Here is a 13251-nt window from a genome sequence, read left to right on the forward strand (position 1 = left end):
CACATTTCAGAGTTTTAATTCCTTCATGGGCCTAGCCTTTAAGCCAATATATTTATAAGAATCCTCCTTTTTCTGACTTTTATGCCTGCAATTGCCATTTGCTTCAGAGAGCTAAGACTATAAAAAATTCTCAAGGACTGTGAAGTACACCAAATTGTAAGAGCAATCCCTGGAATTTGGACTTCTCAACATTTTATGACCCAACACTTAATCAAGGAAGAGGAGGCAGAGCACTTGTGGTCCGACCGTGTAACACAGCTTGCTTCTCCCAGTTTCAATCCTCTCTTTCAGCCGTACAACAATAAATCCATTGCTCTAAGCATACAGTCAGGGAGAAGGTGACTTTTATTTCCTGTTTAGTGGGTATCTGAGAGATGGTGTCCCAGAATGAAATTAGTTAGCAATGCTTTGCAAGCGCAGGAGTGGAGAGCACTTTGGAAGTGGGAGTCTTGAACACCTTGTGAAAGATTTGACAAGTCAGGGAACTGATGAAACCAGAAAGTTGAGTCATTTTCTAATCCCCAGACAGATTCAATTTTCCCTGAGCTAAGGGGCTGTTCATTATAATTTAAGTTTCTATTTTTACTGGGAAGTTCATTAGCGACAATTGTTTGTATACAGGAGCTTGTTGAAACAGGAATTTACTGAGGAAAGTCTCAAGACTAGGGCATTCTCTGTTCGAATAATTTAAATTGAAGTTTCTAACAAGTTCTCCTAAGACAGCAAATTTTCAGGGACTTGAAATGTAAGATGGATATAGATGTTGATGCATGGAGATAGCAACAACAGAAGCTCATAAAACTCCAAAGTTCCTTTAATTCCTGTCTATTAAGTAACAACTTACACGACTCCAACATAATCCACTTCAAAGTGAATAAAAATACCTAGCTAGGGCATCCAAGTAGCCAAAGACAAATCCAGCCCTGATATTTGAACAGTTAGGAAGTGTCTTATTTTACCTTTGCAATTAATTCAAAGTACTGAAAAATCCAGATACTAAAATTTTCCATACCTTCGGACATTTTCATAAAAAATAAAAAGGCTCAGTCTTCCAGAAAAAGTACAAATACCTAGGCAGCTTAGATTTTTTTTTTTAGGAAGTTAATGAAACTACAGAATCTACTAACTATAAATTGTACAATAATAATGTGGAATAATAAAATAAGCTCAATTAAAAGCACATTTTTGCTTAATTATAACATTTCTAATATAGTATTCTGCTTAGACAGCTCAATAGTCTTCAGATTTTTATTGAAAAGCAGCTTTCTCCCTTTGTAAAATTATAAAAGGATACTTGCAACAGCAGACAAAACACAGAAAACACTGCTGCAATGACCAATAGTTCTTTATTGAAATGTTTAACAGTTACTCCTAAAATACATTGACTATGCCAGATTTTTTTACCAGAACTGTGTACCTTGCTAATGACATAACATCTTCTAGAGTTCACCTATATTTCAGTCCACTCAGAAAATTTTCTGTACTATCAAGATACTAACCTCAAATACTACTGAACTAAGTAGCACACTGGAAAGAATGTTGTGTGCTTTCTCTGGTGATGGGTGCCATTCCCAATACACACTACTGAATTAATTTTTTTGTTGTTACAGTACCCAGCTAAGAAACTGAAGTGTTAGTCAAAAGACCACTATATTGAGACATCATTGAGAAAAGAGTAGAAGAAATCAGATATATGGAAGTTGTAAGTCAAAGGAGGATAAATAAAATGAAATAAATAGACTGAAAAGAAGTTACTAATGAACCGATAAAGAGGGAAAGCAAAAATTATAAAGGTAAAGAGAAGAGGAAGACAGGATGACAACAAGACAAACCTATCATCTTTGCTGAAGTCTGTCCAGTTTAAAATTACCATTGCCTTTTATGCCTTCTAACTACTCGTTCCTTCCATCAACCTATACAACACTGCTTCCGAGATGTCCAGTCATGTGAGATTAAGAAAAAATATGGGGGTGGTTGGATTTTGCTTTTTTGTTCACTCATTTAATAATGAAACATAACTGTGCTATTAAAATCCCACTGTTTTAACGCTTGTTATAGAAGGTAGTTTTGCTGCATACAATATATAATAAAATTATCTGCAACTTTCACAAAATACTTGCAAGAATGGAAAACATCTTCTTCTTTGACTTCAGAATAAGATCAATTAAAATTCTATTCATGTATAGTTTAAGTTAAACAAAACCTTATTAGCTAAATTGTCTCTGGTACAGACAATAGATTTGAAAAGTAATACACAAATAACTGACTAACCTATCACACCAAGACCAAAGAACTGTGAGAGTGGGATATTTCTGCATACCTTCACTCAGGATATTAAAATACAAGGTAAATAGCAATTTTTCTCAATATTAGAAGGATACAGCATAAAGAGATTGCATAAATAAAAGCATTACATTTTACATTAGAATTCAAATACAAAATGCATAGAAACAGTAAGTTATTCAAGTCTTAGCACTCATATATTCAAAATTTTTCAAGTTTTTTTCTAATTACATTTTCACAATTACCTGCTGTCTTTTTTCAAAAAAAGAAAATTTCATGTCAGAACATATGCTTAGTGAGCAAACCTGCATACTGAAATGCACTGTCTCCTCACAGGCCAAGCATAGATAGGACAAATACCAGCAGTAGGTGTAGCATTGTTATTCTTCTTCGGTAGTACTCCTTAATCAGAATGCAGAAAAATAATTAACACAGAATTGGATCGTGCAGCCTTTTCAGCTTTTGACCTCTTTTTAAAAAAACTGTAAAAGCTGTTTTAAGTTTGAATTGCTTTTCGGGATGATTTGCCCTCTAGAACCTGTGTCTAGCACAGACAAATTTTATAATCTTTCAAGATACTATGGAAGTGGACTACTTTGAACCACTGATGTAGAAACATTAACAGGTCAACACAGCAAATTTCCATGACCTCACAAATCATATCTGTTTTCTAGTTTTCTGTCTCTCTCTATCATCACGGGATACTTATATAAACATATTTTATATATTTTTAAATTGAAATTAATATGAAGCCAGAAAATTTAATCCAGTGAATCAACAAAGCTAATATACAAATTACACGGTCTCTCTTTTTTTCATTCTTAATTTTCCCATTTAAAGAATTACCCTCATGGAAGGTGGAAAAAATTTGGCCAAATTCTCTCTTACATTCTATTTATTAGTTTCTTATTTTTCATTAATTAAATATATTACTAAAAAGTATTTTCTAAAGTTAGAAACTAGAGTCTATTTTATAGTGGCTGTACAGTTACATATTCAGAGTCCCAGAAGTCCTAACAAGATCGTGCAGTCCGATCTTGACTACTGCATCAGTGCTACTACAGCATATAAGGAAAAAAAAAAATGCACAACACAAAAAGATGAGAACAGGTATTAAAAAACCTGATACATTCTTATTGTACCATGTAATGAAAGGATGTTACAGATGCTTCACATATTCTAGTATATTGTTTATATTTAGAAAGTAATTTATTTTTTCATATCAGGATAAGTCAGAGTTGTGCGAAAATAACTCTAGAAAAGCTTGTTGATTGTACAAAACAATCAGTATTAAACCAAGAATCCGTATTACTTTGTTATAGTCTTATGGCAGGAATAGAGCTTTTAAAATGTCAAAAACTCAGTTTAGTTTTTATGCCTTTGGAAGCATACCATACCATACCTTATGCTCTTCTACTTGACGCTTTAGGTCCTCCAGATCTGGACCTAAAGGCTCCAAATCGATTTTCTTTGTTCTTTCCTCTGTTTTCGTCAACCAGTCAGCTAACTGGGATAGCTGCTGATTCTGCAGATCCATTAGGATTTTATGTAAACTGTAAAACAAAGAAATAATAATTTCAATTTGTACATGAAAGAAAACAAGTCAGAAATATCTATCCGGTGTACTTTTAACAGATTTTCATGACGTTACATCTCAAACCAAAAAACAAAACAAAACAAAACAAAAAAAACCAGTCAAACAGGCAACTGAAAATTTGTTGAAAAAGCAAACTGTTTGGAAACTTTTTTTAGAACCCGAGTACTGTACATAGTACACCGTCTGTTAAAGGTTTGGCCTCCAGTTGTATTTCTGTTAGAATTGATTGTAAGTTCAAAATTTCTACTATATGGTTTCTTGAAGCTTATATTTTCTACTACAAGTACTTTGAAAAGTGCTCAGAGCTGTACTTACCATGCTCCCTCAAATTTAGGATATTAAACAGAAGACATTATTAAATTTTCAGTTATTCAGTGGAGAATACTCTGAAGAATCAAACAGGAGATACTTCAATTTTTCCTGAACAAAATATTTTGATAGCTCAAAAATGGTCTGTCCAGAAATCCACTTAAAATCCTTCACTTATACTTGCCATGTCTATAAATTCTCTAAACTTTCCTAAACAAAATCTTCATCTATTCAAAAGTATTTTAAAAATAATTTGTAAACTATTGCTGAGTGACAGAATTACAAGTAGTTGTTTGTATTACCCATATTTCACACAAACAATTCTTAACTTAGATTTGACAGACCACTGTCCTCAGTCATACTGAACTTGGTGAAACCATTGTATGTTATAGAGTGTTACTTACATCCCAAGCACAACTCTCGAGGCAAAAAGTTATTTCACAACTTTCAGAACTCAGAGATTTGAAAAACTGAATTGAACTTTCAGACTGGAGACAACTGCCATGTAAGAAAGACAGCAGTCTTACTCTACTCCCTTTATTTCTTGTTGTCTTCTTGCAAGATGCAATCCAAATTAGAAATCTATTGTAAATTTTTTCTCTGTGACCAACAGTACCCAGAATTACCCAACATTACACTGACACTTCCCCCCAAAAGGATGCACTAAACAAATGAAACATTACATTTTCTCCCACAGAACCTGCAGAACTGCAGACTGGCAGAAGTGCGACGTGAGCACACTGCTCCAGAAAAGTGCAGGAGGTCTTGTCTATGACCAGCTAGGTAACTTAAGAAAAGATCTTGCAAAGCCAAACATGCAGTTGTCTCTCACAATTTCAAGGTATGCTCAAGCGAAGCAAGTACTTCTGAGTTTGTCCAGACAATTTTGGGGTTTCCCAAGACAACTCGAACAAACCCAGAAGTGTATAATTTAAAAAATCCATGTCTAAATATACCCAAAGTAAGCATCATTCTGTATTTTCCCAGACACACCTAATAATTTTCAAAGTAATCATCACAGAAGACTGCATTGAACTTGTAGATAATTACTTTTTTATACACATTTAAATTCTTCTGAACTACCAGGATTTAATATTTGCCAATGTCACACACATGTAATATGTGAAATCCCATATCTCATTTGTAGCCTGTTCATATTTTAAGGCACGTGTCTGAAACTTCAGCACTTCAATTATTGGGTGTTATTTATTTTATTTCCTACCTTTTTTTGGAAAAACTGGATCCTTCCAGTTTTGAATCTTCTCAAAATGAGACATATATTTGGTCTCGGATCAAATATTTATGTAATTACTATTTGCTATTTATACAGTTAAAAATAAGTACTGTACACACAATATTAACTCATATTGTAAAAAGAAATTATTACATTTCCAGTACTATTTGATGCTTTCTTCGCATGTATCTCAGCTAACTCATACTCCATTCTTAGAAACTATTCTTCAATTTATAAGCAATCCTTGAGATCAACTATAAATTTAGGAACGCAAAATACTCTGAATCCTGTGTATACAGTAACTATCACATTATATACTTGGGGGTAGAGCTGCCATTTAAAAGGACCTAGACAGGCTGGAGAGTTAGACATTCATGTCGACATCCAACAAGGACAAATGCCAAGTCCCACACCCAGGAAGGAAGGACCCCTAGAATGATATAGGCTGGGGACTGACTGGCTGATGGAATTCCAGCACTCAATCTAACTGAACCTCCATCACTCTTATTTGCTTTCTGTCTCTGAAATGGCCTTTGCTTTAAAAAGAACAAGACATTAGATAAAAGACCTTCTCAAAATAAACTTTATCATGTTTATGCAAACAGTAAATTTAGTATTAGTAAATCTTAGTTAAATAAGCTTTTTTTTTTTTTTTTTTTTTAATCAAACAGGAGTTTAGCCAGATAACACAAACACATAGACTTCAAATACCCCCAAAGTACCAGGCAACAAGAATGACTATTTTCAAACAGGAGTTCAAATGGATTTATTCAAATATTCCTACGACCTGGGTATTTTAATCATAAAAAATTAGTTGTTACAAAAAAACCTGTTTGCACATTTTTTTTTCCCCCTTAGGGCAGCCATCAACACTAGTAATTTATTTCAGGATTATCATTTGCACCTGGATAGATCAAAAAAAAATTTGGCTGAGAAACAGAAATAATCAGGTTTTAGTAGTAACCATAGGAAGATGAGCCACACCACAGTCTCTTGAAACAGAAGTGGTAATGGTAAGAAAATGTGAAAGCCAGTCTGTGAAACAAAGAAAGGGGGCAAGCAGAACTAAAAGGAATCCTGAGGAGTATGTGAACATGAAGCATATCTTCTAATGCAGAGCAGCAGATAAAGAAAAAGGGAGAAACTGCAGGCAAACACCAAGATAAGCCGGCTTTATGGAAATAAAGACTTGCAAACAAGTTTTAAAAAAATAAAAGTTTGTTCTGAAATAAGGTTGTAGTTACACCTGTTCCTTGAATGGTATCTCACTGGTCCCAGGTGGCACTGACATAGAATTATACAATAGTTTCGGTTGGAAGAGACCTTCAAGATTGAGTCCAACTTTTGTCCTAGCATTAAGTGTTATACCTAGAACTCTGTGAAGCTATGTTACTTTCTAGAAACAGTAACAATTTTTAAAGACTCCAGTTGGCAGCACCTGGGAGTAAAGGGCCAAAGAAACCAAATCACAGGAACAACTGTATGAAGGAACTGAAATTTCAATAGAACTTGAGACACTGGAGGAAAAAAAAAAAAAAGGTTCCAAGAAATGGGAAGACCACCATTAATGCAAACCTCTAAATTGCAGATATCAAACAGTAATATTTTTCTGTATTATCTCTCTCAAGATTTTTTTCTAATAACAGTGTGTCATGGATCTTCATGTTTTACTATGATTTCAGTACTTTTTTTACAGGAAATCATATGTTAATTATTGATTAGAATGACTAGAAGATAGATGTAGTGTCTTTTCCACTGTAATCTCTCTTTCTTTATGCATAGAGTACAGGAAGTTTACATGCTGCTTTATCATAACACGTGGTTCACACGTGATTAGCTTTCTCAGAACTAAATTAGTCTTCTTCACTTTCAAATGTGTGTTTTATTGTCTTACTTGATGTTCTAAACCAAGTTATTGTAAATGTTAAATATATACTGCTTCATCCTAGAGACACATTTTTAGCAATAAATGAAATAAACAGTATAGAAAACCTGCTAAAGTAAAGAGATTTTGATTTAAGAAAACCAAGATGTGATGAAATAAATACTTATTATAGAGAATATTGATATTATTCTGAAGTAAGTAACAAAATCTTGAAAATTAAATAACTGCAGAAAATAATTTAAGCACAGCTGATTCTTAAGCAAAAGAATGTTTCTTGTTTCTTCCCCTTCTCCAGATATTTCCTGGTTTTCAAATTACTTCTACAAACATCTGATAGAGGTTTTAGTACTTATTTATGCACCTCAGGAGATTGCCATAATCTTTGTTTATGGTATGGCCCTCATAAGTCTCAAATACAAAATACTTTTTCATTGAATGGAATGTATTTTAATAGTTATAGAATTCTCCATAAAGTGGTAAACTGCATTAAGCTTTCCTCTCCAGTGGTATATTTATCACTCTGAGATGCTTTATTATAGAGAATCCTATTTGGCGAAGGGCAAGAGGAAGAAATGAAAAAAATCCAACAGGCTGCTTTCCTTCAGCATATCAATGTACTGCTTGCTAGAAGAGTCAAATACTTCCAATACACACGAATACATGGGAAATCCAATCTGGGCTGATTATACACAAAGACATTGCTGTGTTCCAAACTTCCTCTGATATTCTGACCTCCTAAATCACTTTTTACAAGACCCATTCACTTTTATAGTATCCTTTATCAGTACATATCTTTCTCCTCTCTTTGTTGATTGCTTGCTTTTGTTTCCCCTGTGTTGTAAAGCCTGCTACCTTTTGTTCCATTTTCTATTACCATTACAACAGAGGATAGACAGCCTTGCTGTTCTCATCTTCTCAAAAACCATCTCTATTTGGATAAACATGTCACTGTTGCCTTAAAGACTAGATTACAGCAATGCACTCAGAATATTGTGCTTTAAGCTGAAGCAGAAGATAGATCCTGAGAGTTTAAATTGTGTATAACAACCCAGAAATATATCACACTGTGATATGAAAGCCATTCATAATCCTCCAGCTGGTGCTTGAAATACAGAGGTTTGACTCAATAGGTCAAATTAGCCATATCTAAGTACATCACTCCTGAGAAATTTTCTCTGGTCCTAATCTAAGTTTCATTGAATTTATCACTTTTTTTTTTTTTTTTTTTTTTTTTTTGTATAAGAAACTAAATAGTAGCACAACATTCTTTGTGAAGCCCTTATCCCTTTATGTCTTCTACTGATTTCATGTTACTTGAATATGATGTGCTTCAGAAGATATTAGACTATCCAATTCTCCAAGCAATGACCTATAGCTGCATCTGGGAGAGCAGTTTAACAATTGGCGTCAAAGGACATTTTGGTAGACACAGTACCACTCACAGAGGTGAGGTTGCTACTTGCATTTGTTGATTTAAAGGAAAATAAATATAGCAAATAAAAACTGCCTACAGTGAAGTATTGTAGAGTCTTCTCTCGAAAAAAATAAAGCTGGAGGAAGATACGTAAAAAAATCTGAAACCCATCAACAATTTTATAGACTGTCAAAGAAAGAATAAAGAAAACAATTTCAATACTCAGTAGCAAGCTGAAAAGAAAACAAACGTTTGGAAGTACTAAGAACACTTTGCAAAAAAAGAGAGCAATGTTATGCAATTGTTGAAAATCACAGTCTGCACTTCAATATTGAGGACAATTCCGGTCCCCTCAACTCCAAAAAGATAAGGTAGAATTGGGAAAAGCTCAAAGAGTAGCAAGATGAATAACCAAAGAGATGTATTGTTGGAGAGAGTAAGGAAAGGTATACATTGTTGACTCTCATTTCTAACACAGTAACTATAGGGAATCACTTAAGCTACCAGTGACAAAGAAAGAGAAGCCATTCCTTAAAAAAGTAGCACTCATTCATACCGAGTAAAAGTGGAACTCATTGCCAAAGGATGCCATGGACGCTAAGAGGTCGAAGGGGATATTGAATAAATAGATGGAAGAAAAGAAAAATAAAATCAATAACAGGTTACTAAATACGCTAAACTGCTTCCATTTCGGGAAGTTACCTCAGCTGAAAACAACTCAAGGTCAAGAGAGTTCTATGGAGAACGTCATAAGACATGCAGTATTACGTCAAAGCAATGATCCATTCAGTCTGATATTTGGTCTCCAAAGCAATGGGCCCATGCAGGCCAATATTTGATCTCCACTACTGGCAAAAGGAGATAAGATGCTGTTTCAGAAGATCATATATCTCCCTCAAAAATTATCTTTTCTTGTTCTGTTACTGTCAAAGGATGCTGGGCTAGACCATTGGTCTGACTACTAGAGATACTCAGCTTTTATTAAAATCACATTTGGTAAAGGAGTCACTCTCCAGCCGTACTGAACAAATAGACACAAGAATTTCTCAACTTAGTACATATTCATTGTGATTTTCTGAGAGAAAAAATAAAACTTCACCAGAAAGATTTTAATGAAGTCTATCTATCTCAAAATCCCTAAAAAGCCGCTAGGGATCTCAGATTCAGGTTGTTTGCCACTGCATTTCTTTGGTTTTATTGAAGAGAAGAGCTACATTCTTCACCAATTAATCCTTCTTGGCTATAAAGTAGCTCCTAGTGACATTCAACTAATTCTAAAATTTCCACTGGATTTGGTTTGGTATGACAGTTTATAAACTTTACCATTGGTCTGCTTTACAGAAAGGCCAGTGAGTGTACAACATTCCTCATGACAAAGACCCAGTCACGTGAGTTTGAAACAAACTTATTATAATCAGACAGGGATTAAAAGCATCCACCTAAAATGAAAAAACAAGAGAGGCTGAGGAAAAATGTGAAAGATGAGGTATGTAACAGACATTTTCTTAAGACAAGGAAGGCAACCTCACAAAAACCACCTTCAGTAACTTTCCTGGTTTAACCACTCTTTGACCTGTAAAACAAATTACTCTGCTGTGGCACAATCACAAGCTTTTAGCTTTATGGAGTTTTTTCTATACTAGATAGCACTATGTAAATCAAAATTTCAAAATAAGACATCGAAATCTCAAAAATGCTTCAAAGACTAATGTGACTAATAAATAGATTATTTTTCTATTTTTATTTGTATTTCTACTTTAAGCTATAGGATTTGCCCTTTTTTGAAAAGTGTAATTTGTCCTCAGATAAAATCATGACAATATTTCCCAGAAAGCTAAGCTCTCACTTACTGTTTTTTATGGTATCAAGTTCTACAGGTCCTAAAGATTTGTTTACCTTTTCCTTTTGTATCTTAGTAATGATTCTCTCCCTTGCAGATAAATATTGTGTGATACTTGTTGAAACAATCAGAAAAAAAGTGAAGTAGGTTATATAAATCTTAGGTAAAGTGATACTACTGTCCAAGTTGTTGATAGCTGTCGATTTGTGCTACTTCTGGTCTCAAAACGACATGAAAGCTTCAAAGTCAGTATACCTCAAATTTCAGTTGGAAAACCATCTCAGGACCCGAGATGGAGTTTTGTTCACATTGAAGTGAAAGAAAATCCCAGCTGTTAGTCAAGTTCAGGATTGTTTCAGTCAAACTCCATACATATTATTTTACCTAATGTATTACTTACTTGCTTTGTTTTTCCATACTTGCTACCCTGAGACTTTCCCATCGAGAGTTAAGTAGATTCATTTGTTCTTGGATTTCATTCTCTTCATCATCTGAAAGTTTTCCAATTGTTAGCAGTTGACTTCCAACTTGCAAAACGTTGCCAACGCGTCCTTGGTGAGCTGTTAACTCCATCATAAAACCCTGACAATAAAAATAAAATCCAGTTTTAAGTTTGATGCTTTTGAAGGAAAGAACAGACTTTGAAGAAATATCTTCAATTCCACCACTTTCCAAACATGATTTTCAACTTTGCCTTTCTTTTTTTTTTTTTTTTCCAAGCCCTCCCCAAACATTGTAACACAAAACAGAAACAAACTCTTTCACTTTTTGCACAGGGCAGATACACAACTAGTGGAGGACTAGTATAAACATATACCTCATGGGTGTGAAATTGTTCTTTAACAACTTCAACATCATTGGATATATCTCCTTGTGCTTGTAATGCATCTTCAGCAGAGAGAAGCCATGTCAGCACTTCTTCTAAAGCAGCTTGGTAGTTTTCAAGATCCATTGCAGTCCCCATTCGCATGGTGCTAAATGTCCTTTCTTCAACAGTTTCTAAGAACTGATCAAAACAAAATTTTAAGAGTAATGCCAATAGTATCTGCTCAGACAGTTCTACAAAGGAATAAATGGAATGTCATTGTCTTGTATAAAGAAAACAGCTTTTTATAAAACAAAAAATCAGATGGCTAACATGTGCAAGTACTTATTAGTATAAAATCAGTTAATTGACCAAGATCAGTTAAGATTGAGTAAAATACAGAAATATCATATTAAATCAGATATTTTACACCAGAATTCAAAATCATTACCAAGCATTCTGAATAGTGACAATATTTAAATCATACCTGCAGAGTGTTATTATAAATGTGAAAAATCTGATTTTTCATTTCTAGTTTACTGGGGTTTTTTGAAAGTGTTTTCTCTTGGAAATGAGAAAGAAATTTATATCCCACAGCAGCTAGTAAAATTATATAATCAAAAAAGCAGCAAGTTGCATGCTGACATTGCAGATAATCTATGTAAAACAATATAAAAAAGAAAAACAACCCTTTACACTACATGCAATGCTAGGCTTCATCAACCCACAAACACTCATTTTGTGAAAACCATTCTAGAAAGTTGAAAAAGCTCAGAAGTTTCATGCCAAATCATAACTTTTTAAAAACAAACAAAAGCGCACTGCTGTTGATTTCTCTTTCCCACAAAGGCCATGCTTATATTCATTCTTTAGAAGCCAGTTGACTTTCACAAGCACAGAATTCACACTTCCGTTCTACCGTTTAAAGTCAAGAGAAATCAACAAGTATTTACTGATTAGTAAATAACAGTAGAAGATGATAGGACAAAACAGAAGCAAGAAATACAAGTTTGACATTACCCCGTAAACTTTTCAAAAAATTCAGAAGAAGTTTAGCTACTTTGCTAGCAAGTTAGTACAAAACCAAGGTTTTTACAAAAAAATAAGCTTATGCTTTTATAACAAATGGTATCAAGGCACTTAATGTTTCTACAGTTGGCAGAAGTTGTCTCCACTGACGTACTTGTGCCAATAAAACACTCAAAGCAGCTCTAAAGCTTTTCATTGTCATTTAGGACAGAAAGTCAAAGTTTATCACTAGAATCGAAAGCAGGAAGTGTAGCAGGTGTAGTGTGATCCCTTAAAATGAAATTTTCAGTCTTCATCTTCACAACAAATTCATTGTGAATTGTATAGATATCATAATTACATGCAATTTACGTGAATCCCTCTGTCATATACTTGCTAGGTTAGCTAAAACACCAGTCATAACTTCATCACCACTTACACGTGAAAAACCATGTTGGGTAACTAAATCGGCATCAGAAAAGCAGGCCTGGAAAGCTGATGAACTCAATAGTTTGGGCTTTTTGTTTAAAGAAAGTACTATCTTACAGAAATATAAACAATGAAGCACAGAAAAATGTTCAACATATATTCCCGTTGCACAAATTAATATTTGAATTGTGTGCAACTCCAGTTTTTAAGTGTTATAAAATGTAGTAAGAAATTACTTCCAAATACATCACACTTCTGCAGAAAGATAATTTTTTTGTAGTGTACAGTCTACTGTGGAAAGGGATAACTTTATCATTGCTTTTGCATATGTAATGATTTTTTTTCTTTCTATAACAATACTTCATGAAATATATTCACATCTGATGCACTGGAGAGAAAAAAAGATGCTATAACAGCTGAGTGAGACTTGGGATACCACATTTGCAG

General features: G+C 33.9%; 1 protein-coding gene across 2 annotated transcripts in view; it reads right to left on the minus strand.

Annotated features, from left to right (window-relative positions):
- Nucleotides 1-13251, minus strand: part of DMD (dystrophin) — a 1194940-nt gene that overhangs the window by 793366 nt on the left and 388323 nt on the right. For both annotated transcript variants that reach the window (XM_086469458.1, XM_086469399.1), the window contains 3 exons: nucleotides 11380-11568; nucleotides 10963-11144; nucleotides 3686-3836 (listed from right to left, as the gene is read on the minus strand). In XM_086469458.1, coding sequence (XP_086325584.1) covers nucleotides 3686-3836; nucleotides 10963-11144; nucleotides 11380-11568 — 522 coding nt within the window. The remainder of the gene's footprint in view (nucleotides 1-3685; nucleotides 3837-10962; nucleotides 11145-11379; nucleotides 11569-13251) is intronic.

This window comes from Leptosomus discolor, chromosome 1, assembly GCF_034619465.1.
Source record: "Leptosomus discolor isolate bLepDis1 chromosome 1, bLepDis1.hap2, whole genome shotgun sequence".
NCBI classification, from domain to species: domain Eukaryota; kingdom Metazoa; phylum Chordata; class Aves; order Leptosomiformes; family Leptosomidae; genus Leptosomus; species Leptosomus discolor.